This window comes from Polyodon spathula, chromosome 7 (assembly GCF_017654505.1).
Source record: "Polyodon spathula isolate WHYD16114869_AA chromosome 7, ASM1765450v1, whole genome shotgun sequence".
Classification (NCBI taxonomy): Eukaryota; Metazoa; Chordata; class Actinopteri; order Acipenseriformes; family Polyodontidae; genus Polyodon; species Polyodon spathula.
In genome coordinates, this window is record NC_054540.1 from 18,183,339 (window position 1) to 18,209,847 (window position 26,509).

Consider the following 26,509-nt stretch of genomic DNA (forward strand, 5'->3'; position numbering starts at 1 on the left):
ACAGACATTTTTGGATGTTATTTATTATTTTAAACTGAACAGTGTGTTTGTAGTGTATTTTGATTTAAGATTACGTATCTACAGTGTTTTGTTGCTCTGCCCCGTCTTAGAGCAACTGGGTGTTTGTGTTCACATGCAACCTTGGATACAACAACAATCTCAGACTCCTGCTTGTGACTGCAGCTGGAAAAAGTGATGATATAGAGATGCACAGACAACTTCACCACTGTTATTTGCGTCACTGTTAAAGTGCCCAATCCTCAAACAACTAAAGAACTGATTTTGATGAGTTTAAACAGGTGCACAGAAAATTACTAGAGACCGATGTAGTCAAGGACTTTAAACTGATTGTTTACCCTAACCCTTTGATTATTTTCACTGATTGATGAAATTCTGGAATTTTGTGAACTGCATGACTGAATCATTTCTTTATTAATTTCTGCATGGGTGAAAGTTTTCTGTCTGTAGACAGAATTCTGTCAAAAAGGCCTCTCCCAGGTCCATTCCTATGATTCGCTTAGAAATACAAAATAAAAACGGCAGGGGGGGGGGGTATGTAATTTTTATTACAGAAAACTGTTCAATATTTTCACATGTACTACTTGATTTTTGCAACAGAAGATGCAGTTTGTAGATAATACTACCAAAAAAAAAATTTCAAATTTCAAAAATTCTCTTAATTAATCTGTTGAAAAAAGGGCAATAGAACCAAAGGTGTGTGTGTGTGTGTGTATATATATATATATATATATATATATATATATATATATATATATATATATATCATTTCTTTTTTTTAAATAAGGAAGTTAGTAGGTTCATGTTGCTGTGGGGCCTTGAATGGTTTAAGTTCAACACCAAATTTAAATAAAATGATGTTACTGTTATTAAGCACTAGTATTAATCTGTAGCAGCGGCTTTTCAAAATAACAAAAGCATGTTTTTACTTTAGTTGATAGGCTAAAATGCCACCCCCCCCTTTAAAAACTTGTCGTTTTCAATTGAAGTTCATTTTCAACTTAAGGTTCATATTGATGCTTGTGTACTACTCATTCAATCAAACCAAGTAGGAATTTGCTTAAGACTTTTTTCATGACAAGTAAGCTTAATTTGTGTATAAACTAAAATAGTCGCAGTCCTTTTTTTGCAGCTAGTGTCGTCTTACTTTGTTTAAAAGCACATACTGTACCTGAAATCGCAAGGTAATTTAAATATTTTGCTTATAGTTGTTCGCCTGCCCTTGTTAGATATCAAATAATGTACACGATCCGAAGCAAGCGCAAAACTTGCCCCAATATGTAAAGTAAAAAAATATAAATATTTTAAAACTACCTTTAGCTGGTTGCAGTAGCAGCAGTTACATTATTATTTAAATAATTGTACCTTTATATCTGCTACACCCACATTGCCTCCTACTTGCAAGCGCTGTTCTGCAAACTCGCTCGCCCAGAGTCCCAGGACAGGCCAGAGCACAGCCCCTCCTCTCCAGCACAGTGCAGCTGAACAGATCCCATCCTTCAGCTTCATAACAACATTTTCGAGGACGTGAAGTCCCTCATTCATCCCATCGCTGTCTCAATTGTTTCAATTAATACACATCTCAACGATATGGACAAACGGGTTGCTTCCAACACTGCAGCAATCTCCACTTCAATCATGGCTGCCGTCTTTCCAGGTTCAGCACTTCTAGTCCCCACAGCTGACGTTCCCACCTACAACCCTCAATGGTTCACAGCAAGCGACTGTAGTCAGAGGTCAAGTCCAGCCACCACATATGGTTTCTATTTTTGATATTTGTGCAACATTAAGGACTAGATTCTTAAAGTTTTTTCTTCTGAAAAGGAACATTTTCAAGTACAGTTCTAATTTAGACTGTTTGCAAGTACTAAGAAATAGCTGAGTTGTTGTTTCTGTCAAGTCTGATTTTTGGAAACAGGCTTCACACTGCTATTTTACTGGACTTTCCCATCTTGTACACTTCCAGTTTTCAATGCTACTAAACGAATGATATTTTCATAATTTCGATTTTACCCCGGTAAAGCCTATTTATTTATATATTTTCCCACTCATTGCCCGCCCTTTCTTGCCCAGCAGCGCCTTGTCAGCAATAGTCACTCATTTGGATGGCATAGACAATCGCTCCAGCACCATTTCAGTTCCTTTTTCAGCCTCTCATGTGCCAATCTCAGGCCCCTTCTTAATTGCATCTTCTACTTCAGCAGCTCCATTGCTTGCCCCAGCCCAGGCAGCTTCGGCCTTGCCCCCATCTACCAGCATTCCAGAGTACAACCCGGTTACACCATCTGCTTCAGGCTCCCAATCAGCAGCCGCCATCTGACATCACGCCCTCTCCCCGTCCGTCATGCCCTCTCCCCATTGAGCCGAGGTCAAGAAATAGAAGATGGCCAAGTTCAACAGTCTGTTTTGCAGCGCCCCACGGTCACAGACAAACCCAAGCTCTGCACTGCCCCACAGCCACAGACACGCCCAAGCTCTGCACCGCCCCATGATCACAGACACACACATACACTCTGCACCACCCCGCAGTCACAGGCTTTCCCTATTTTAAAAGCCTTGGTTGGCCCCCTTCGTAATCTCCCTGTCCCATTCATATGCAAAAATCCATCAAAACAGCAGGCTACAACTTTCTACTTATATCCCCACCTTAGGACCCCCCACTCAAGCAATCTTCAATCTGCAATCCCAGTTTTCTTCAGTAGGCATCCCACTCTCAAGATAAACCATCAGCACAACTAGCATTCCTTGGAATCACCTGGGACACTGTCAAATCTGAAGCCAGCCTCCCACTTGACAATCCTGGAATGCAATCCAAGTATCAAAATCAATCTCTAAACACAACCCGTCTCCTCCCAAATCTCTGAATGTGAGTTCACCTTTTCCATTCTAAGCAGACATGATAGCAGCAAACCACTGATCGATCCTTTAGTAGCTAAAACATAGGATGGTTGGCATCTCTCTAGACATCAGAATGTGCTACACCTTGCTGCAACACTGGAACAATAAACGAAAGAAAATCCAACAGTTCAACTTTAATTGTTTGAATATCAGTTTCCCAAGATTTCATCACCCAAGCTTGCCATCTTCCAAGCATCTACAATAATGCAGCCATCCCAGCAGTACATCTGACTCTACGAGGAATCACCAAGAACCCCCCCCCCCCCCCCCCCCCCCCCCCCCCCCCCCCCATCCCCCCCCCCAGATTTCCTATAATTGCTTCCAAAGCATCGTTGCCAGACACTGGTTCTTTTCCCATCTCTCTCGTCACTAGAGCAGGTCTTTCTCCCCTATTCTACACCATACGCTTCTTCAGGATTGGCATAGCCTCTTCAGCGGCCACAGCCCGCACCAGCCATCACCTGATCAAGACCACGGGGCATTGGTCCTCTTCAGCAGTCAACTCCTACATGCGATCGCTGCCATCCGATATCACTGCAGCTCACCAGTCTATAGCTAGTGGGGGGCACCCTCTCCACCAGGACCACCAGAGGTTTTCTCCTAAAGAAGGGTATTTTTCCCCTCTGTCGAGCGGATAGCCGAAACATAGCTTGTTCCCCTAACCATCTACTTTAGTTTTTTTGTTTGTCTTCACAGTTGCGGGTTCAGCGGGGAGCCAGTGGTCCATCTTCTGGGGGGATAGTGAGTATAGTGATTGCACTGTCTCCACCCTGTTTTTTGTGAATTTCTGCTGGATTGCCCAGAATTACATGTTCATGTGGTTTGCAATGATTGTGACAGATGCAACACTTTAGTACATCTACACCTATGTTTGTTAACTAGCCTTGTATGATTTATCAGGTTGATCCATCTGGCAAAATGACAAGTTGTAAGAAGTAATTTCTGAATTTCTTTCCTTACAAAGTTAAGTTCAAATGTGATTCTGAAAATGGCTCAGAATGCATCTGAGAGCACGTACAACCCCAGAGCTCTGGGGGGCTTAGACGGGCCCCTGGCTAAAAGATTGGTTTTGCCCCAGGAGCTTGATCACTTACACCCATGTTTCTGTATTCAATAAACTGCTCTACATTTACTAGTGTTGTTTTATATTGTTATTGATACACCTTAGTCATATATTTGAACTTTTGAGGTTGGGTTTGTTGTATTAACATTACATCATACATAGCTATATTATTGGTTTTTCCAGGTACTGCAATTTGATCAAATTTAAGGGAAGATGGTCTTAAATAAATTTAACACCCTGAATATTCACTACTAAAATAAATACAGCTGTGGAGATATTTTATAAGTGAAAAAGGTTTGCATTGAATTTCATTTTTTTGACCAGTTATAATTTTGCTGTAGGTACACATATTAAATAATGTTATAAAATGTTGTTGTAGCTACAATGCACCTGCATTATGAAGCGTATTCCATTCATTTGTCTATGCATAACAGGGGTTGAAGGTATATCATGAAAAAGATAACTGTTACCAGTATTTTATGTTCACTTTGGATTATCATTAAAAAAAACAAACAAAAAAAAAAACACTTACCTCATCGAAATATACTGTAATGAATTTGTAGATTTCAGCCATAGCTGCTTGTTCATTAAATTCATGTTTATGCTTCTGAGGGAAAAGATTAAATTCAGAATAGTTGAATTGAAGAACATTATGTACAGGCAAACAAAATCATGAACATACCACATAAAAAGGAAGACTATTTTAAAATGATTAGATACCTCTGATTCTTCAAGCAGAAAGTCATTAAGGTCTTTTTTGCTGAATTCAGGGAGCTCTTGTATGTGCTTGTAGTAGGCTTTGACCTCTGTCTTGTACTGTGGTATGTCTTTGGCATACAGCAGTTTGTTTGTTGGTGCATACTAAAATTGGAAAGAATAAAAGTGGAAATTACACAAACAAATTTTTCTTCTATTTGGTTTCAACCTTTCTGTCTCTAACCTAATAATCACTGTATTAGCATACTGGATGAGAAGACAGTATTATAGAAATGGGTTATAGCATAAATGTCTTGTTTCTTGTGACTGAAAAAAGTACAGCACACATGCTACATATTGTATGCCTGGTTCCTTCCATTTTCTAACCAGACTACATCATGTCCCATAAACGCCCTCTGAATTGTATCATCTGAATCCTTCAGAGGGGAATAAGCAGATTTTAAAAATCAAAGAACTGTTCCAGCTCTAATGTCTGAATTATTGTGTTAACATCGCAACAGGAGGTAAACAAAGTGAAGTCCTATTGCCCTGGATTTTACACTTGCTCTTATTAGATTGTGTTGAAAATGCCCCTTCTTTAAGTTAAATATCCCATTAAAAGTTATTTGAGAGAAATAAAAAATAAGAAAACAGGTGTAATTACATTGTGTTCTGTGTCATTTTTGACCTTACTAAACATCATGCCTTATCATTACAACACAACGTAAATACATAACAGGTAAGCAATTTCCCCTATTGATTAAAATAAACATTTTATTTAAAAATAGAAAATATACAGTCCTTTCAATTTACAGTACATTAATAAGCTTGCCTTGAAGTTTTAAACGGTCAAAACATTTATTTTACTAATACAGACTATATTACTGGTCTTTAATACACAGCTTTTAATAAGTACCTTCCCGAGCTGCTGGTCTGATAAGGAGAATGAGTCCATGAAAGCCTGAGCTATAACTGACAGGCATGCATCCAGGTGGGGGGACTTTTCCATGTCAAAAACAAACTGCGGATTTTTCAGGATATTGACCCAAAAACGCAAGGGGAGACTGAATAGGTACAGAAAAAGCAAATGGTTATAAATCTTAAAAACACCATAAGATTCATGAAATTGGTTCATGTCTTTCTGTTTGTTCAAAGAATGCATTACCTGTTAGTTTTCCAGATGTGCAACATATCTGGGTCAGTGATCATTTTATTTTTAGCCTGGAGATCTAAGAAATCAAAAAAGTACTTTATAGCCACTGGAACTTTGTTGTTTGGCATTCCCCATATTGTCTGGAAGAGTTTTTCAACAAAAGAGTGAATAGCAACCTAGAAAAGGAAGTGGTTACAGCTGATGAGTTGTTGTATGTGACTTAAATAAGTTTGTATACTGTAATATTCACACAGGAAGCATCTAGCTGTAATGTGTTTGTGCTTGCGTATGTGCTGTTTTAAAAAAATAATTTAAAATGAGGAAATAGTCTTATTTTTTGTGAACTGAGTGCTGGTTTTCTTCTTACTACATACTGTAATATTTAAGAAAGTACTCAACTAAGTATGTTGCATTTTCTCTACTCTTGTCTGTGCCGTTTATATTGAATATAATGGCTGACTCAAAAACATACCTTTGTTGACAACAGTTTAGTGAGGTAGACTTCTTTCAGCTTCAACGTTTTTCTTTTCTTTATATTTTGTTGTTGATCTAAAACTTCTGATGAATCTGTTTCAATCTATAAACACATTGGGATAAGGTCAAACATTGTACACAAATATACATACGTGTTGTAATACAAGTTGCTGTAACTTACCAAATGGCAGTATTTGGTTGTATAGTTGTCATCATCTGCACACATTAGAAGAGAAATGAAGAGAGGTCAAATTAAAGAACTAACAATCAACATCGCCATTAGCTTGAGCTATCAAAGCTATCAGGTCTTAGGACTCCCTAAAATGTACAAACATTCGCCAACCTGATCTCACTGTATTTGTATTGCTTGTAGTAATGTTAATAAATTGATCTATAAATCACATCTGAGGGCAAACCTGAAATATATACAATATAGAGTTAAAGTGTGTGCTCTAGAACACTGACACAGAGAGGAGGTCAAAGCAATATTGCAGTGAAATGGTTATTTTTTACACTTGTAATGGACCTTGAAGAAAATCAAAGAATGCAGCGGGTCAATGCAGTAGGCATGCAGTATTTATAAAAACAAATATGAAGTCACTACCTCATATGGTTTCTGATACTGCATATGAAGCTTTGACACTGGTGTCAGCCACAGCTTTGCGAAATTCCTGGTACAAATAGGTAATTTTTTCTTGTACTACAAACTTTCAATCTTAATCTAGGCAATCACAGATTTCAGCTGTGTATTGAGCATCAAGCTAAAAGCATGAAGTGCTGGGTCTTTATCATCTCGCAATTCAAACTGAAGGGCACCATTACATATTCTACTTCCTTTTATGGCTTTCTATAATACCGGTACCTAAAATATCAGTATCTGAAAGTTTATGAGATATTAGCAGTTGAATTAGCAGTGCAGCAAATATCCAAACTCATACACGCTTATTAACCTTTTATACTTTCTTGAGTAGATAAATTATTCTCCCGATTTTTCTTGGTGACCCTTATGAAAGCTCCATCAGGAATCTAAAAATAAAGGCCACAATTAGATTCAAGTATAGGTACTGAACTATGGTCATTTCTAGGAACAGACTTGCAGAAATGAAAGAAAATAACACTATGTAACACAATTTTTGTTCCTGGGTAGTAAGTGTTATTTCCTAATTGCTTATGCCTCAAAAGTATAGAACATGGCTATTATTCCCCACAAACTTTGCTTTTGTGACCAGGACAGGTAAATTTCAAAATATCACTATTTACAGTAAATTTACAGTATAATCGTAAATCTCGAAAAACTACTCACTTTTAAACCTTTTGTAGTCATTTTTGTATTACTTTAGTATAAATACATATTAATTTGGATTCATATGTTGTTTTTTTCTGACTTTATGTGAACGAAAAGACACAAAAGCGCCCGTTTTCTCATTGGAAATAGTGATATTTTGAAATTTACCTGTCCTGGTCACAAAAGCAAAGTTTGTGGGGAATAATAGCCATTTTCTATACTTTTGAGGCATAAGCAATTAGGAAATAAAACTTACTACCCAGGAACAAAAAAAAAACAAAACAATTGTTACACGGTGTAATCAAAACAAATGACAGCCTCCCTCTTCACACAGACACACTGCTGTTTAAATACCTGCTTGCTACAGGCCGGTGCCATCAACTAATTTAACAAAAATAATTACAGCTGTGGCTGTATAAACACAGCCACACCCACACACATTTATCTGGCAGGGACAGAAATTAACCCTATCCCTGCCAGCCACCAACACATTTTCTTCATGCAGGGATTTGCCCTGCCACACATCCTTCCCCATTCCAAAGTCACTTCACCCCCCCTCCTTTAAAATTTAACCACCCTTCCTCAAGTCTGACATTGCTCATGTTCACCCTCGGTGGGCAGGCTTGAGGGCGGCTTGGTCCATCACCTGGAGCCTCTGGGAAGGGGCCGAGAACTGGCGACGGGACCAAAACGATGCGGCAGGGGCGACTGTCGTGCAGGATAGGGACTGTGAGGCTGCAGCAGCAGGCTGAGGTGAGAGCTCTGGAATCAGCGTAGTGACGTCTGATCCTCTGGGGGGAATGCCAGTGATGTCTGCTGACTGTGCAATGACGTCTGGGGTTTCAGGAGGAGCGCAGCAGGAGACCAATCAAACTCTCACTGGTGGTGCATCGACCAGTAACACCACTAGCAGCATGTGGCAAGGGACCCCATCCACCGGCGTCAGACTGGTGTGCAGGGGTGGTGGTCGCGACTGTGGTGGCGGTGTGATCCTAACCCCCCCCCCTTCTCTCTGGCCTGTAGTTCATCTTCCTGCAGCTGTGATGGAAACTCTTGCTCCGGAGGCTGCAACACTTGCTACAGTGCAGGCGACCTCACTCTCTGCAGCACCAACTGCGACTCCGATGGCTCAAGTTCTGGCAGCTCCAACTCTTGCCTCCATCGCCCGTTGCTCTCCTTAAGTGCATCCATCGACTACACTACTGTTTTGATTAAATCTGCTATTTCCATAGTTTTTATTTCAAACTGTGCTGGGTTTGTAGGATTTGGTACTGCTGCAATAAGATTTTACTTATTTTAAAAGGATCACAAGATTTTAATTTTTCTATTTTTTTGTACTTTCATGAGATTTTATTAACTGCAGAAATAAAAGAAAATAATCAAAACAAAAAAAAACCTAACTCACACATGGAGTACTAACTATACTTTTTTCAGTACCTAAACTAACAAAACTGGACTGGCATTAGTGATTTAACTGTAATTAGCACAAGCTCTGGCACTTAATGATATTGTGCATCTCTCTCTCTCTCTCTCTCTCTCTCTCTCTCTCTCTCTCTCTCTCTCTCTCTCTCTCTCTCTCTCTCTCTCTCTCTCTCTCTCTCTCTCTCTCTCTCTCTCTCTCTCTCTCTCTCTCTCTCTCTCTTTAAATATCTGCCTGCTAACAAAATAATTACACCTGCAGCTGTGCAACACCCACACCCACACCCACTTATCTGGCAGGAACAGAAATGAACCCTATCTCTCCCAGCCACCAACACATTTTTTTCAGGCAAGGATTTGCCCTGCACACAGGACAGATATGAGCTTACATTAAAACAAGCACAAAAAACTGAAGTTCAATAAACTTATTACTAATAAAGTGAAAGCTAGTGGGTGTTGCAAATCTCAACAAGGCTACAACAGCTGTAAGCTGTAACAAATAGGCAGGAATCACAGCACTCACCATAGAACAGTAGTTGATTCCCTTTTGCAAAATTAAAATTTACAGTACAAATTAAAAACATAACTATATTCTGGTGGAATCAGTGCTGTTACTTAACATCCTAACAATTCTGCAACCAAACTTTTATAGCTTTAACATTTCTCACATTAAACATCATTTAATGATGTTTGCAATGATTCAGAGTGGTTCTACTGAGCTATTTTTTTTTCTTACTGGCTTTGAATTCGCTTTCAGCTTGTCTGAGACTGAACAGCATTCCTCATTATGTTCCAATCATGTGACAACATGACCTTTCAACTCTGCCAGGCCCAATATTCTTGTCTACAAAGAATATATATAAAACAAGCTTATCTGAATAACGTGTTCCAACACATTCCTACCTTGTAATGCCCAATAGTGTTCAGCATTGTTACGCCATTTTCCAGAACTTTAGAACTGTTGTCCACTTCTTTAAGTTTCTGTTGAATCCCATCTTTTTCAAATTCTGAAAAAAATATACATTTAAAAAAAGATTTAGTTTCTTAAAAGACACACACACACTCAAATGCATTGACTTTTCAGAACATTTCAAGACATTTCTGATATGATAAGAACATGTTATCACACATACAACAGACTCACCAATATCAACATCATTTATCTGAAAAGGACAGCAGTGGCCAAATTTGGTTTTGAAGCTTTGAAGAATCTTCTCGCTGGCCTGTCCAATAGTGTCGCAATCGAGAACATTGACATCAAGAGAAGTGTGTGCCTCACCCTCACTTTCAGGACTTTCTTGTAATGAAACTTTAAGTTTCTAGTAAAAAAACAAACAAAGAATGTACTGTATGGGTATACACAAAGGTATGAAAACAGTTATTCAAGAGAGAAAATGCTACAGCTTACGAAAGTACAATGTAATATTCTACAGAATAATCACTTCACCAGCAGACATTAACATATTTACATATTTTTATTTTGTACAATGCCAAACATTCTATACAATGCCAAACATTCTATAGCTATATTACTACATAGTTTAAAAAAAATAAATATATATATATATATAATATATAATATATATATATATATATATACGACAAACTTAGAAGTACATTGAGCAACAGATTTCCTGTGTGATGGCTGTCTCATAAGAATCAGTAGAAGAAGTTGCTGAGAATCAACAAGTAGGCAAAGAACTGTGCAGCAGATATGTGTTGTAACTGCCATTGCCTACAATAATAAGAACATTTAAAAAAATAAATAGATGTTTGAAAAAAATGCAATTTAGGGTGTTTAGATAAATGTTTATAGCCACTGACTTGAAAAAACTCATAAAAGGAATTCATCAAATGCCTATCAAAAAAATAAATAAAAATGCAATCATACCACAGTACTGAAATCTCGAGCTTGCCACAGTAGCCAGTCCTCATTGAGGGTGTAAAGAGCTTTTTCATGAATGGCATCTACTGGACCTTTGTTGCTCCGCTGTGTTATGGCTGACACCAGCAAGAACAAAGGTTCTCCCACTGACTCCTGAATAAAAGAAAACAGGAACAGTGCTGTTTTTATAATACACAAACCAACCCACTTTGCAACAGTCTTTGTTCTAACCACATCCTTAACTGTTAAACTGTACTGTTAAATGACCCTCTATTACCCTATCTGCCTACAGCGAGGCATGACCAACACATGTTGAAACCATTCACAATCCTGTTTTCAAAACATGATGATTGCTCATTTTTTTGGTCATGTGAATAGGGTATATAATAGAGTTCCTAACCCTGTTAGCACAGCAACTGTAGACTTATTGTATACTTCAGGCTTATCTTATTAAATATCTGAAACATTAGCACTGAGTTTAGCCATTATTGCCACCACAATCCTACCATGGACTTGTACTTCTTAATCTGTGAGAAAATAATGAAAATGTAAAAATGATCTGGGCTGAGTTATAATGTTTAACAATTAATTTAACCTTGGCAATTAAATAATGGAACTATTCCCTTTTTTGACACCTTGTTTATAATTTCAGAATTGCCTTGTTTTTTGTTCTCCCAGTATCCATTTGCAGTAACTAATAATCCCTTTTAAAAATGAGAAACAAGTCAAAATAACTGCCACTAATAAACCCAATAATTCATTTTACAAGCAGTTTCAAAATGTATTATACTTACCCTAAGAAAACCATACAAGCACACAGACATCCAGTTTGTCAACAGTTTTTCAACAACTGACTCAGTACGTCTCAGCATCAGTTTTGGTTGTGTGTTACTGGACTGGTCTATTAAGTTCTTAAGTAATTCCTCCATCACACTGGTTAGGTATACAAGGTTACTTTGCAGAGCAATGGTCAAGTAGGAGGCAAAGGTGCACCTGTTGGCATTAAAAGTATTGTATTTATACACTACAGTTGCAGAATCTTCACAGGCCTTTTAATATGTTGGCGGGTGGATATGAAGTGTTTCAGACCACGCACTCTGAACTTTTCACCCCGACTCAGATCTCTTCTAAGTGTTGCTGTTATGGTACTACTTTATCGTCACAACAGGCACTGTCTGCTACACCCTTTGGTAAGGTACCATGTTAAAAGACAAGTTCCAGACCTCTGTTTAGTGCTGTACATCCAGGCTGCCTGTATTCAGAGTACTCAGTATCCTGTTCTCAATGCTTCTCATGTCTAGTTGGGCATTTGTATTTGGACGGGCTGTACTGTATGTCCAGTGCATATGCAGCACATCGTTTTACATCATTTCCATACCGTGGATAGCTCATGCTGTTGACACATTATTTATTTTTTAGGTCAATAATTCAAAGTAGACCAATTCAAAGTAACGAGCCTTTCTGTATCACAAGTGTAGCAAACATCTTTGTGAACACATTTGCACTTGAAAAAGAGGAATGGCTGGAACTGAACTGCACAATTTTGTGTAGCACCAGTTCCTCTGTTGCAGCACCGAGTATATTAACAAACACCTTCTTTGTTTCAGGATGTAGACAAAATTTATGTAACAAAATAATTGTGCAGCTTTTACAGTAAAGAATGTATTCATATTCAGAAGGGAAACAACATTTTGAAAGGCTATTACTGATTTTACCTTGCTGTCACATATGAATGTAAAAAAAGTGCTTAAAAAAAAAAAGTAATCTCAGTGTACTGGATTGCTCAATCATTTTAGCTTAAAGCCAATTATTCTTCTTTGAAGACCTTCTAATGAAGAAGAAAAGCAGGAAGCATACTGTAATTGAAACTGCTGTCTTGATAGGGTTTGGCAGCAGTGCAGCTATTTTAGATCCAGATAACTCTATAGAGTAATGCCTTCCTTTGTACTGTTTCCGGTGTGTAGTTGGAGAATGTGGAAAGGAAGACTTCTGCATTATATCTGCTAAGCAAATCAAGATATAACAGTTCAAGAAGCCTGCAAGAAACCTGGTGTGCTAGGTAGGCTGCACATTATTTTTCTCTGTTAAAACTGCAACTCACCTGTCTTTGATGGTGAATTGTTTTTGTTCTTCCATGGCATATACCAAGGTGATAAGAAACTGCTTGTTTAATATAAGTTCAGACAAGGCTTTGGAACGGTCATCTTGTGAATCTTGAAAAGGCTTTAAAAAAGAACATATTTCTCTTTCTCATGAGATCAATTCTATATTCTACATTAATGTAATGCCACAATGAGTGCCTGTGTTGAGCAGTTTTATTACTATACAAAAACACTATTAGATTTATAACACATCCAATCAGTTTATTATTGTTTTTATTAGGATATGTGTTACATACAGTATCAGAAATAAAAAAAAAAATCACAGGGATAAACTTACATGACTAACTTCATTAACAAAATGGCTTGATTTACACCCAACCTAGAAACAACAAATAAAAACAGAAACCAGCCATCAAATATGCACTTGAGTCTTCAAATAAATGTGATCTATAACATCACACACACACACACACAAAATGAACCACATATTCCTAAACATATAGCAAATTATATAAAAATGAAGTAAACCACATACTACATTTGGTGCTGAGATGTCGATATATTTATATATATATATATATATATATATATATATATATATATATATATAAATATATATATATATATATACACTTATGGTGTGAACTTCCACTGCTATGCGGATGAAACCCAGCTGTATTTATCTTTAAAACCTGGTGATACTTTTGTGGGGGTTTTACTTGCTGCTTGCCTTGCTGATATCAATTTAGCATTTTAGCATCCTTGAACTGGCTCCCTGTACAATATAGAATAGCAGAATATAGAATAGTAGAATAGAATTGTATTATTGACTTATAAAGCCTTGAATGGAGCAGCACCTAGCTACTTGCAGGAGCTACTGACCATGTATCTCCCAAATCACACTTTTAGATCACAGGAAGCGGGGCTGCTCGTTGTTCCCAGGGTCAATAAAATCAATACGGGAGGGAGGGCCTTTTCTTTTAGAGCCCCTAAACTACAGAATGCTCTACCTCCAGTTTTATAAAATGGCATTTTTATCTTAGTGGTTTTAATGCAACATAATTGCTAGCTTTTAAAGATTTTTTTTTTTATTATTATTATTATTTTTATATTTTATAGGCTGAAAATGTCTGGGCTCTTATTTTTATGTATTTTTTAAATATATTTTAATGTATTTTTATGTATTTATGTACAGTGCCTTGTGATACTTCGTTATGAAAGGTGCTATATAAATTAAATAAATAAATAAGAGAGCATGGCTTATTACCTCAGGAAAAAATGTTCTCATGGCAAAATGCTTATAGTCCAAGTAAGGGATTGTTCCAGAGCCTTCTACTAAATCAGTCTGATCCGTTTGTAATTCAGCAAAGCCTTACAAGTGAAAAAAATAAATGTGTTAATTTGAATTTATCAAAATAATTTCATTTTATATGCTATAAGCTATTCTTTAAGACTAGCAGATTAACTGTACTTAAACTTTATTCTGAAACATACTTTGACACTCATTCATAACTTGCTCCAATTTTATGGAATGGTTTACCTGACAATGTGAAATATGCAAGTTTTCCACTAAAATGTATGAAATTGCTTCTTGCTTTGTAACTCCTGTTATTTATCAAATGTATTCATTCCTATTGCCTTTGTTGTCCTGTTAAGGTGTTTTCTTTGTTTGTGTGTAGTGTTTTATATACTCTGTGTAAAGGGTAATTGTCCCAGTGGTCTTGTCTTTCAGCGCCTACACCTGCAGTCTATAGCCAACATGAGGAAAGACATGGAGCCAATGAGAAACTACACAGGTAGATTATAAATAGCCTGTATTCTTCTATGATTAAATTGAAGATGGTACAGTTTTCATCCAGACATACAAATATATTTATTTTTAATTTCATTTCCCAAAAAGACAAGCAGGTGGCAGTTTGGGATTTCCAGTCAGAAATGCACGTTTCATCAGCCTGCATTATTTAAGTAACCCAGGTGAAGGAATCTGCTCCTGGTTATTGGTAGAGGATTACCTTCACGTATCTCATTCCGGATGTCGTGTTCCAGAAGCTCCAGCTGTTCACTTAAATTCTTTGACATTACTCTTTTATTGCGTTGATTTATGTAGATGGAGACTTTAAAAAAATAAAACAAATATGATAATTACTGGCTTCAATTTGTCTTTGCTTAAAACTGTGGTTAAGGTAACACACATCTCAAACCTACTGAATTCTTACTCTCTTTCACATGCAAAAGACCACATTACAACATATATTTTTTTATTTGTAAAAACAGTAAAAAAATTTGCCACTTGAGAGCATTTGTTGTGGATGGAACTTTTTTTTTTTTTTTTTTTTTATTTGGAATAGCCAATCATTTTTCAGATTTTCTCCCCAATTTGAAATGCCCAATTATTTTTATTTCAACCTGGCCCACCGCTGCCACCCCCGTACTGACGCGGGAGAGACAAAGATGGACACACACATCTTCTGAGACTTGCGTCGTCATCCGTCTGTATCTTTTCACTGTGCAGACCTACCATGCAGCAACCTCAGAGCTACGAAGGGCAGGCCCAAAAGCGCCCACCAATTGTGACGCTCGGCCAATTGTGCACCTCCACCTAGAAACTCCTGTCCACAGTTAGCAGTGGAATAGCGTGGACTCAAACCAGCGACCTCCAGGCTATAGGACGCATCCTGAACTCCACGTGGAGTGCCTTTACCGGATGCGCCACTCAGGAGCCCCATGGATGGAACTTCCTAATCTGAGTCTTGTTCATTAAAATATAATGAGGATGTATACAAAACAATGCTTATGAAAGAAAATAACTTACCTATAATTATAGAAAGTATGAAAAATGGGACGATAATTAATAGCCATAAATAATTAAATGGCTGTTCTAAAACAGTAGAAAAGTTTCCCAGCTTGATCTACAAGGAATACATAAAAAGACAATGAAATTTAGTTTCTTTTTTACATTTTTAAAAACCTATATAAATCAGTTCTTTCCTTGTTCAGTCAAACTTCACAACACTCTGAACACAGCACTGCTTTATCAAAGTGGGCAAAAAACCTGTGTTTTAATAAGCCTGGCCCTGGTTGACTGATGTTGGCCCACCGTACCAGATGAGATCCTGAGAAAACTGTGCAATCATTGTATACCACCTTTATCCATTAGATCTTACAAATCTGTCTCCACTATTCCATTTTTCATAATTTTTTCAATCATGCACTTAAAAGTTTAGATATAAATATATAAATAAAAAAAAAGCAATTAAGAAATACTTTATTTCATGATATAAGAAACTTTAACGTCTGAAACCACACATGACCCCAACCCCTTTCCATGTTGTTGTTTTTCTGTTTGTTAGGTTTTCTCAATTTTCATATAACAATACATTTTTGTTTCTTGACATCCTTATTTTTCCTTTCCCTTTTTTTAAAAATATGTACTGAGTGAACGGAATAGCCCCCTGTTTCATATTTGAGACTTGCGTGAGTAACTTACCTCTAGGGTCAGTTTGGATGTGCTCAGTTTACAAGCTATAGTGCAGACAATTGAAGTATCACCGGACTTATCATTTTCTTTAATAACATTATCATTACATGGACAAGATTCATTGTTAGATTTGGCCAGAATAGTTAATTCATCCTTTGTAATATTCAATGTATCCCTCTTTTTCTGAAAACAAAAATAAAACAAATGTAAACATACCGTACTTGACAAAAAATAAATAAATTGGCAAAGCTTGGTTTAAAAAAAAATAAATAAAAAAATCACCTTTATGGTTATCTGTAAGATATTTCCCACAGGAGTGGCTGAAAAACCCAGAAACACTGGGTCAGGTTGGTAAATTAGATGACCACAGTCCAACTCATTTGTATTCACCACAAGTGAAACAGTAGACTTTCCAGCATTTGGAGGTGAGTTGTAAGAAATATGGGTACTGTTCATTATCTAAAAATAAAACAGCAAGTCATTTTTATTCCAGTTGAGTTTTTGATGACCACAGGTATTCTGTTTCTGTTACACTGTACACACACATAATGTCATACTATGGCAAATAAATCTCACACCGTTAAACACATATTAGTGTACTGTACTCTTAAGCTTTAGGGGGCATTATATATTCCTAGAGATTCCATTTTACAATTTCTAACGAAAAGTCTATAGAATTTATTGCATTCTGACCATCACTAAAAAGACTCCTACTGTACTAGAAACTGAAATACCATGATGTTCATTTTAATAAACTTTCAATTTCGATTGGGATGTCGGTACAGTTAAATGAAAAAGCAGACACATTCTTGTTGTTAAAATTCAGAGGGTCAGACAGGAAACTAGCTAGCATCTTACAGGATTTAACCTTGGGGCTGGTCTGGTGTAAACCACAATTGAGACCAATTAAATGTATTTGTTATCCATCGATAATAAGATATTTATTGCAAATAAAACAGATTCCAAAATAAAAAGCCTTCAAAGACTGCTACTTGGCAGTGATAGGCAGGCATTTCCCTAGGCCAGGACTTCTGCTAGTGTGACCTATTCTTCACTAGGACAGTGTTCTCTAAACTACTGTCTATAACTGACCTACATAAACCTTAAAATAACCAATCAAACTAATTAATGTAATAACAAAACAGATGCAATTAGCAATTGGATATGTTCTCTTGCTCTTCCCACCCCTGTGTCTGGCTTTCTGGCCAGTCAGTAAAGAACTGCAGGACTGAGCAATGTCCACATCATCCATTACATTTCTGAACCTAATAACATTGCAAATGATAAACATTTTTGAGAACCCACCGTATTTAATGGTTCAGCAGAATGCTTCCCAGTTTTTACAAAGTTGACTAAATGCAATTTTGTTCCAAAAATTGTGATTCTTCTGTTCCCACTGTTTAAAATAATAATGCAAGGGACTTTTTAAAGGCAATTTAATGCAATACGAAACAGAAAACCATCACAAGCATGTTGCAATTGTCTACCACAATCACAGTGCAAAAGCTTACAACCAGGAGTTGCAAAAGAAAAAAAAAAAAAAACAACAAAAAAAACAGTTTGCCTGATAATTTTAATCAATACAAAATATATGTCCACTGCAAAAAAAACAGCATTCTATTTACACTACTGAAATAGCCTACACAGTAAAAACAAATCTAAATTAAAAATTGTTCTGTCTGTCAGTAAGAGAAGTTAAACTTCCTGTTGGCAAACTGAGCTTCTCAAAACGAAGACTGACCTTGTTTTGTTTAAGTGAAATATTGATCAAAGTAAGTAATTGTGACTCTAAAGGGGGTGTTGGGTATTTTTTTCAATACAGCATTTGGGTAATTAACTTTTAGCCGACACATTCTTAGTATTCTTCAATGCTAACAGTGAGGTAATGTTAATTTGCAAACAAATACCTGGCCCATGAAACTTTGGGGGAAATGCTCTCACAGGACGGTAAAGAGAGATATGTTACTAAAACAGATCCATAGCATCTGCCGTCACCCAGCTCCACACATACTTTCCTCACATCCTTGTTTGCCTTTGGCAGGGAGATCCTTATTTCTGTGTCTGTTGAGCTCAATATCTGTGCTCTTGAAAAACAAAAAGACAGATGAGTCACACTTTTACCATCTTCTTAAAAAGTAATGTTTCCTTTCATATATCTTTGATAGAAGGGCACTGTTTGGAAACAGTATTTAGATTTGTTCCCTTAAGTTTTTTTTTGCAGGAGAATCTTATTAGAATGATATTTTTTGAGGCTTTCTTCCTGAGGCTTCTATTCAGAAAGTTAAAAAGTTTAATGAATTAAAACAATATTTACTTACACGTGTGGTTTGCAGTCAGAATTTCCTTTTACTAGTACTTTAAATGTTGTTGTTCTACTGGAAAAGTTTTTCCCTTTAATGATTACGTTGGTTTTTCCAAGTGTTGACACTTCATTTGGCTCTATGGAATCAATAACCGGCACCTGGTAAAACAAAATGCAGTTGTGTGTCAATGTTAAATGATTCCCACCACCCACAGGCAATAATACACAAAGCACCAAGGGATCAATGTGTAGGTGAAGTTAATTGCATTTTCAATGTATGCCTACCAGTTAGGGGTGCTTTTGACTCATCAACCAGTACACCATTAATTACTGTATATGACAAGCACAGCTATACATGGCTGACAAAATCAGTTAGGCAAAATAAAAGCTAGAATACTACAGTACTGCACAAAAAAAACCCCAAACCTCTATGCACTGTATTTCGTTGTTCCAGTGCTGTATATTTTAAGAAAAGTCCCCTTTCCATTTGGCCTTGTTTAATTCACCTAAAATCCCATCCAACAAGAAGTGAAAGAAACAAACATTGTGATTTTTTATACCAAACAGAATGTTTGTGACTAATATTTACCGGCACTTGTTGCTTTAACATTTGTTTAACACACTGAATAACAATCACGCCTGGGATTGGAAGGGGCATTTAAATGTTTGTTTCTTTCACTTCTTGTTGGATGGGATTTTAGGTGAATTAAACAAGGCCAAATGGAAAGGGGACTTTTCTTAAAATATACAGCACTGGAACAACGAAATACTGTATGTTGGAAGCCCTGTTTGTTTGGTTTGGTAGAACATTGTACAGTATATGTGACTTTGGATTACATGCTGATATTGAATTTATTGCTGTATAAAGCTTAAGGAGTGCTGAGCGAAGCTTTAAAATCCATTTTATTTCCTCTTTTAGGCATTACCAGCATGATCACATGGCCCCCTTTCATCTGTTGATATGTCCTTATATGCAGACATTTCAAAGAACACTATAATTACATGGGATACAAGAAAAGCAGGACCAATTATAATATAATGCATTTGAAATAAAAAAAAAAAGATATTGGGCTCTGCATGTGAATATAAATAATGAAGCTTAGTATAGTATATGTATATAATAAGCAGGAAAAGGTATTGGAACTCTAAGGTTACTCACCAATTGTATATCCTGACTGCACCCAGATGCATTAAGGACACAGCTGAAAACTGAATCAGAACAAAAAAATGTAAGTTACCCAACATCATATTTCAAATCTGGTCAATCTTGTCAATCAAAAGTCAACTTTGTGTTTTGTATAATTTTTATTGTCATTTTATACACGTATAGTATTCCTTTATAAATGTATGTTTCAATTAAATTAAGGTACAGTACATTTAATTCGGGGAAAAAAAAAACAAAAAACTGGAAAAGACTAATTTCATTCATCCTTCACCCTTGCATTCATACTCAGGAGACACAGAGAAATGGTAGCAACTTACTTGAGAGTTGGTTGGGGTTGTCAACAATTCCACCTTTATCATAGGCAATGTCCACAGGGATAATCAATTCTGAAAAATTAAACTAAAAGAATCATTTAGAAATTAGATTGTTTAAGTATGACCCATATTCAACTTCACCGGTAAGCAGTCAATATTTGCACTGTATTTGAAACATCAATTTTATTTTAGTAATTAGTGCCATTTGAAGCATTAAATATTGTGCATGTACAGGTAAAATCATCACTTTCTGATCCTTAACCCTATATAGTGGATATGCATCTCAGTTTTCTACAGACTCCATTAAGTGAATAATTTCAGTACATGATATTTCAGTGCATGCCCTACTGGGTGTTTTACACATTGAAAAAAAAGAATTCCGCATGATATTTAAATTCAATGCATAAAGAATACACATAGAATTTCGCAGCCAAGCTTGAGTTTGCATGATACCAAGATTCTTGTACTTTGTTGGTTCCTGACGTCTCCTAGAGAATGGATCATAGAAATGCTGTGACAGCTAAGTTTAGCCTGCCTGGGAATTGCCAGAAACATGTAATCAATAAGTTCAGGTTTTCAATAAAAAAAAAAAAAAAAAACTATAGAGACAGAATGATTCTTGGTGATAAATCTCCCTCCTGACCTGTAAGGGCGTTGTGTAAAGGGAACAGAGTGCCCTGGACTGGATGGCCAGACAATTCATTCCCAGGATTAGGTGGAAGTTGGCCATCTAGAAAGGGGGCAGAGCTATCATCAACCCAGAAGGGAAACGATGTAGCAGCCGCGGATTGGAGGAGTGGTTGCAATCATTAACCAAGGGGGCGTGATTGACGATATATAAGGGGATGTAGCAAGGAGATCCCTTTGTTATGGTTAATGGTGAACCGGAAGAACTCGTATTGTTATTGTGCTATGTCTAAAAATACTTGTTTGTTGTTATTAGATGGCTAACATGACCCGAAACTGTTGTTACAGGCCAGCACGAAACCTGGACAACACTGCACTTGAATCACGATTAATTGTATTTGCACCATGAGCACTATAGCACTCACTATGGACTTGTGATCCTGTTTGTGTTTATTGTGGGTGATTAAATATCGGGATTATTACTTCGGGACTGAACCCGTGGATTAAATGGAGCAATACGCCACGCTGTGTATTGCCGTTTATCATTGATTGTTTACTGTTGTCATCAGACAGAATTACAAATAAACAAACCTTAATTTCTCCAGTACTTTGTTGTTTGTCCTTGTCTTGAGCACTGGATCACCCCTACACCGGCGCACTGCAAACGACTTTGCCACATAAACATACGGTTGAATACACTCACTTGCAATGTGTGTTTGTGACTGCTGAATAAGCGCTGTGTTAGTCTCCCTCAACCTATCCTACCAGTTTACCTATCTGTCAACCAGATTTTTAGAAGGTAAATCTATATAATAAATACAATATTCTGTGTTTGAAGTGAGTCGGGATGCTTTGTATTGCTATAGCAAGGCGACCAATATTATTGCTTTTTAGACCATATTAAATTACTCTTGTTTCCAGCAAAAGTTTGTTTCGTTCTTAAAGATTATTTCAATAGCGACTTGAGTTCCAATATTACGATGTACTCATACATGCTCAGATAGTCTGTGATATATGAAGATTACAAGGCAGGTGTATATGCAACACTTTCGGCTATGTTAATATATTTATAGTCACCATGTACTTGTGATATTTAAGTAGGCTATATTTAAAATATTAAAAATAATCTGTAAATGTTAATTAAATGAATGTACACAGAGTGCGAATTGAGGTGCAGTCATAAATACAAGCAATCAAACGGCATCTAATGTTAAAAAAGTGACATTTTCACCAAACACCTTTTGAAATGAAAACAGTGAACTTTTAATTGACTGAGCAAGTGATTTGCTGACTTTTGATTAATATTACTAAATAAATCAGAGAGAGATCAAGTTGAACAAAAAAATATGTATTTGATTTGCAGAGTTAAACATAAATGTTCCATTAACAATCACTTTCTCTGCTTTGACTGTCTCGTGGGACGCTGTGATTTGGGACAAGACCCCGCCCTCCTCCTATGAGGCACATTTATTTTGTCCTTAATGTTTCATTGAAGTTAATGTTCTCACTGATTCAGCACCAAAATGCCTTTCATAATTCCCCACCACTTCTTTTGCTAATACATTTAGCTCCTGGTCTGTAAACTTTAAATTCCTCACTCTGTCCTCCTTGGTTGCTTCACTGTGACAAACTCAGAACCATACTTACCTTTTCTTTCGAGCGGCCTTATATATATATATATATATATATAGAAAGAAAGTGATTGTCTCTCACAATGTATGCCAACCGCCAGGAATGTTCAAACAAACCTTCTGATCAAACTTGGTCTTAAACCTTGTGGTTTTTCTTAATGATCCATACTACTCAAGTTTTCCAAGATTAAATTCATTTTATTTATTTTACTGAGCAAATTTCAAAAATAAAAAAAAAAAAAGTTTTCACCACCTGATGAACATATATTATAAAACAGTGTGTGTAAACCTCATGCATAAATCTGCGTGTTGAATTCTGCGTGCTGAATTCCGTGTGTTGTGACAACTTGCAAATGAATCATTTAGCTTGCTTTATTTGTGCATATAATTAGCTTACTAAATAGAGCTACCTCTGGTTAATTTGTGCACGCGGTGTGGCTTCCCCCTGCCACGCAAGAATTCTGGTCATTTACTGTCGTTTAGTGAATGAGGCCCAGAGTGCTTAAATTGGAGAGTAAATTACTCAATGACCCAAAGCCTTCTCTGGAGCGCTGCTTAGAAGATTATAGCTATGAAAGGCACTCACTTTGTTTCCAGAGCATCTGAAAGTTCCATTCTCCTGCTTTGGTTTTACAGTTTTATGTTCACCAAATCTACATACAAGGTCGCTGTTCTGTGAAAAGAATAAAGTGGGCTATGGTTGAGTAATATAAACACATTTGATAATCATAACCTTGTAAATAAGAGATAGAAATTATAATATGACACTGCTGTTTACAAGTAATAACACATGTTGTGTTGAAGCACTAGTTGAAGCCAAATGCCTTCAGTCATGTAAGATATCCATATATTATAGGATGACTATACACCCTGGAGTGTGTTGTTTGGTTATAAAAATGTGTATACAGGAATAGCCCTATAGATTCTATTTTCTTTCATATGTGCTTATTGATTTCTGGTGATTTAGATACAGTAACATATGCATAAGATGTGTGTGATTTATCCCATTCCTCTCTGTAGCCTATACAGATTCAAATGACCCATTGTCATTGTTAATTTTTGTATAGATTTTTTTAAATGTATTTAATTCTCACTTGCCACATCTATAACTCCATAAGACTTTAACAGGAAGTACAGTATTAACCTATAAGACTACAAAGTTACCTTTAAAGCCTCCGTATTTTCAGATTGTACAAGAATTTCTCTACTGGATTTGTCAAAGCTTATCTTGATTAGCGTAGGACATGAATTCTGATTTAAAAAAAAGAACAGTTTTAAGATTATTATTAAACACAGTTAAAATGGATTTTAATTTAGTATGTCGACCAGTTAAAATAAGATAATCCATTTATCAATGATGGGTGCGCCCTGTTCACAATTTCTAAGGACTGTTTGTTATGGACTTTTTTTCATGAAACCCATCCTACTGTTTTAGAGAGAGTTTATTAGTCTGCTCTCATGTTAAAATAACTACACACTCAAAAAACAGTCCTTTAAAAAAAAATTAAAATTAAAGCAGTAAATCTGCAATAATCACTGCTTCTCAGCTTGATTTCCATTAAAGTGAATGAAATGGATTTGCTTATCTACTTCACAAAATATACAGACAAGGTGTTCAGTAGTTGCAGCAGCTAACAGAAGATGAGGAATGATGAACAGCACTCGTCTTTTGGAACTAAGTGTCCATTTGATTATTCACGTTGAGTAAGCATGGTTCTAATTACCTGTCCAGGGCTCACACTCTGAGGATTGGATGATGAAGAGCATTTATGGTCTTTTACAGACCAGGAGCAGCCAGCTGAAACACAATCTGAACAACTGGGAAACAGAAACGTTAAGTGGCACTTTTTTTGTGGCCAAATTACAGGTTAAGGTCTATTATGAAGGGACTGTAAAAAACATAAAACAGGCAGTGTTTTGCTAATCATGTTTATCTAACCATGTAACATGTCACACTTTGTTATTGACAGTGCAGTATATAAGTGCCAGAGCAGTTACATTAGTTAGTCATTGGTTGATAGTAGAATTGAGGGTCTTGTCCGGTGTGTCTTGTGACACTGTATGTAGCATGTTGCTTGTCACTAAGCACATACGTGCAAGGTTAGATATGATCCGCTTACAACCAAAAAAGTGCTTTCCTGTTGTAATTTTACACTAATCCAAGAATCAGAGACTGCCTAGATGCATGCTGCAGCTACTGACTGAGCTGCAAATTTTACTTAAAAGCTCCACTTTTTATTATTTCTGTACGTCTTCATTTTAAATATATAATTTTACAAAACAGGAGGGGCATTTATAACTCGAGTGTTAACCACTTCCTGGAACTGGGGTCCTGTGTGGTTAGGAAGTAGGCTGTGAAGCTTTTTCAGCTGAAGTTGCCAGTTAGATTCAATCACAAGTTGCGGAGTGTGTCTGTTTTGAAACTGATCTTTGGATAACAGATACATGTTGAAAATAATTTACTATTGTGCAAAATTTTCACACATTTTTGTTAACTTTTTGAGTAATTTATTTAAAGCTTTTTAACATCCATTTTTTGTTTTCTTTTAGAAAAATTGTTACATTAAATTATTTGTGAATATATATTAAAGTGTGCACGACTAAAAATAAATAACAGCTTTTCCAAAATTAAAATAAAAACACATTAAAATGGCAGTACTTACGGAACTTTAGTGGGGGTGCTTCCAATTTTAGAACAGTTAGGTAGAGTCATTGTTTCATCGAATGTAAATGTGCCAATGGCAAATGTCACACTAACTTTGAGGCCTACAATGAAGGAAGAAAGGAAAAAACACTGAGGTATGGCATAAACATACCTATTGATTCTGTGCACCCTTGTAGCAGTATGCTACTGTAGTTAAAAAATGATGTAAAGCATTCTAGAGTAATATCAATGCTCTTACCGTGCTTAAAACTAAAAGTAATCAACATATTTTATACACTTCTTTTTTGACCTTTAATTAAATGTAAATTGATTTTCTAATACAAAGTAATAACACATTCAATTAATAACATATATTGGTTGTTTACATGTAAAGTTAACTTTAATTAATTAATAATTAAATACGTATTTAGTCCTTGCAAAATAAAACATTACCTAAAAATAAAATTTAGATGCCAGTTGAGACTTAAAAAAAAAACTTTTATTATTTTGAAACATTAACATATTTTTAAAAATATATTTAATATTTTCATCAGGAATACACATGGTCTATTACCATTTTAATATTGTTTTATGTATTTAGATATTAATCCAGTAGTTCCCAAATACAGAGCTTTCAGACTGTTGAAAAACAATTACCACATATTATAGCTAATGCAACCACACGTGTGTATATGTATGTATGTATGTATGTATGTATGTATGTATGTGTGTGTGTGTGTGTGTGTGTGTGTGTGTGTATGTATTGGCATATTAACCCTAGGGATAAAGTAAGGACATGGTTACAGTAAGTAAAACTTCCTTGGAGGGTCTACAAATTGACATTCAAACCGGATACAAACAGCTCATTAAACAGTTACCTTCAGCACTAAGTTTGCCTTTTGGGAAACTGCAGGAACAATCTGGAAACATTGTGTTGTGTTTTTCACAAAGATGTTCATTTTCAGCTGTTGTTAGCCGACAAGTGAAGGAATGGTCTCTTGAGTTATTTACAAAGACTTGTGCCGTCAAATGAACATCCTAAGGGGAAATGAATGACTGAATGACTGAATGAATGAACAGAAAGAACAATCAGCTTCACAAAAAGACAATGTTGTCAAATGTTAACTATTTGTATTTGTACCTGTTTATCTTCAGAAGAGCTGTCCATCAATCTATAGGAAAATATTTCTTTGGGGTTTTGAATAGACCCCTCTGCTATGGTAACCCAAATCGAGTTTGGTCTTGAGCATTCATTCGCTAAAGTGCACCTACAAATTTTAAAACAAACAAAAAAAAAGTAAGAAGAACATTTCCAAGGCTGTACCGAGTGGTTTCACAGTTCAGTGGTGTGGGAG

General features: G+C 36.3%; 1 protein-coding gene and 1 long non-coding RNA gene across 3 annotated transcripts in view; one reads left to right on the forward strand and one right to left on the reverse strand.

Annotated features, from left to right (window-relative positions):
- The window catches only part of LOC121318293 (plexin-C1-like), a 46,875-nt gene that overhangs the window by 1,062 nt on the left and 19,304 nt on the right, over window positions 1-26,509 (reverse strand). The window contains exons 5-33 of one of the 2 annotated variants that reach the window (XM_041254808.1): window positions 26,296-26,422; window positions 26,033-26,192; window positions 25,174-25,276; window positions 24,235-24,328; window positions 23,675-23,761; window positions 23,097-23,183; window positions 20,256-20,337; window positions 19,933-19,982; window positions 18,790-18,932; window positions 18,379-18,555; window positions 17,777-17,867; window positions 16,754-16,930; window positions 16,481-16,654; window positions 15,806-15,902; window positions 15,006-15,107; window positions 14,261-14,364; window positions 13,331-13,372; window positions 12,993-13,114; window positions 11,686-11,884; window positions 10,898-11,044; window positions 10,151-10,325; window positions 9,910-10,013; window positions 7,253-7,328; window positions 6,484-6,518; window positions 6,301-6,405; window positions 5,841-6,004; window positions 5,592-5,739; window positions 4,700-4,840; window positions 4,512-4,586 (exon numbers count right to left, since the gene is read on the reverse strand). In XM_041254808.1, the coding sequence (XP_041110742.1) occupies window positions 4,512-4,586; window positions 4,700-4,840; window positions 5,592-5,739; window positions 5,841-6,004; window positions 6,301-6,405; window positions 6,484-6,518; window positions 7,253-7,328; window positions 9,910-10,013; window positions 10,151-10,325; window positions 10,898-11,044; window positions 11,686-11,884; window positions 12,993-13,114; window positions 13,331-13,372; window positions 14,261-14,364; window positions 15,006-15,107; window positions 15,806-15,902; window positions 16,481-16,654; window positions 16,754-16,930; window positions 17,777-17,867; window positions 18,379-18,555; window positions 18,790-18,932; window positions 19,933-19,982; window positions 20,256-20,337; window positions 23,097-23,183; window positions 23,675-23,761; window positions 24,235-24,328; window positions 25,174-25,276; window positions 26,033-26,192; window positions 26,296-26,422 (3,388 nt within the window). Of the gene's footprint in view, window positions 1-4,511; window positions 4,587-4,699; window positions 4,841-5,591; window positions 5,740-5,840; window positions 6,005-6,300; window positions 6,406-6,483; window positions 6,519-7,252; window positions 7,329-9,909; window positions 10,014-10,150; window positions 10,326-10,897; window positions 11,045-11,685; window positions 11,885-12,992; window positions 13,115-13,330; window positions 13,373-14,260; window positions 14,365-15,005; window positions 15,108-15,805; window positions 15,903-16,480; window positions 16,655-16,753; window positions 16,931-17,776; window positions 17,868-18,378; window positions 18,556-18,789; window positions 18,933-19,932; window positions 19,983-20,255; window positions 20,338-23,096; window positions 23,184-23,674; window positions 23,762-24,234; window positions 24,329-25,173; window positions 25,277-26,032; window positions 26,193-26,295; window positions 26,423-26,509 lie in introns of those variants that run through there. The other variant, XM_041254809.1, reaches the window with a different exon arrangement.
- On the forward strand, window positions 12,865-14,984 carry LOC121318295. Its single transcript, XR_005950590.1, has 3 exons — window positions 12,865-12,950; window positions 14,726-14,789; window positions 14,894-14,984. It is a non-coding gene; the product is annotated as an uncharacterized LOC121318295 (long non-coding RNA).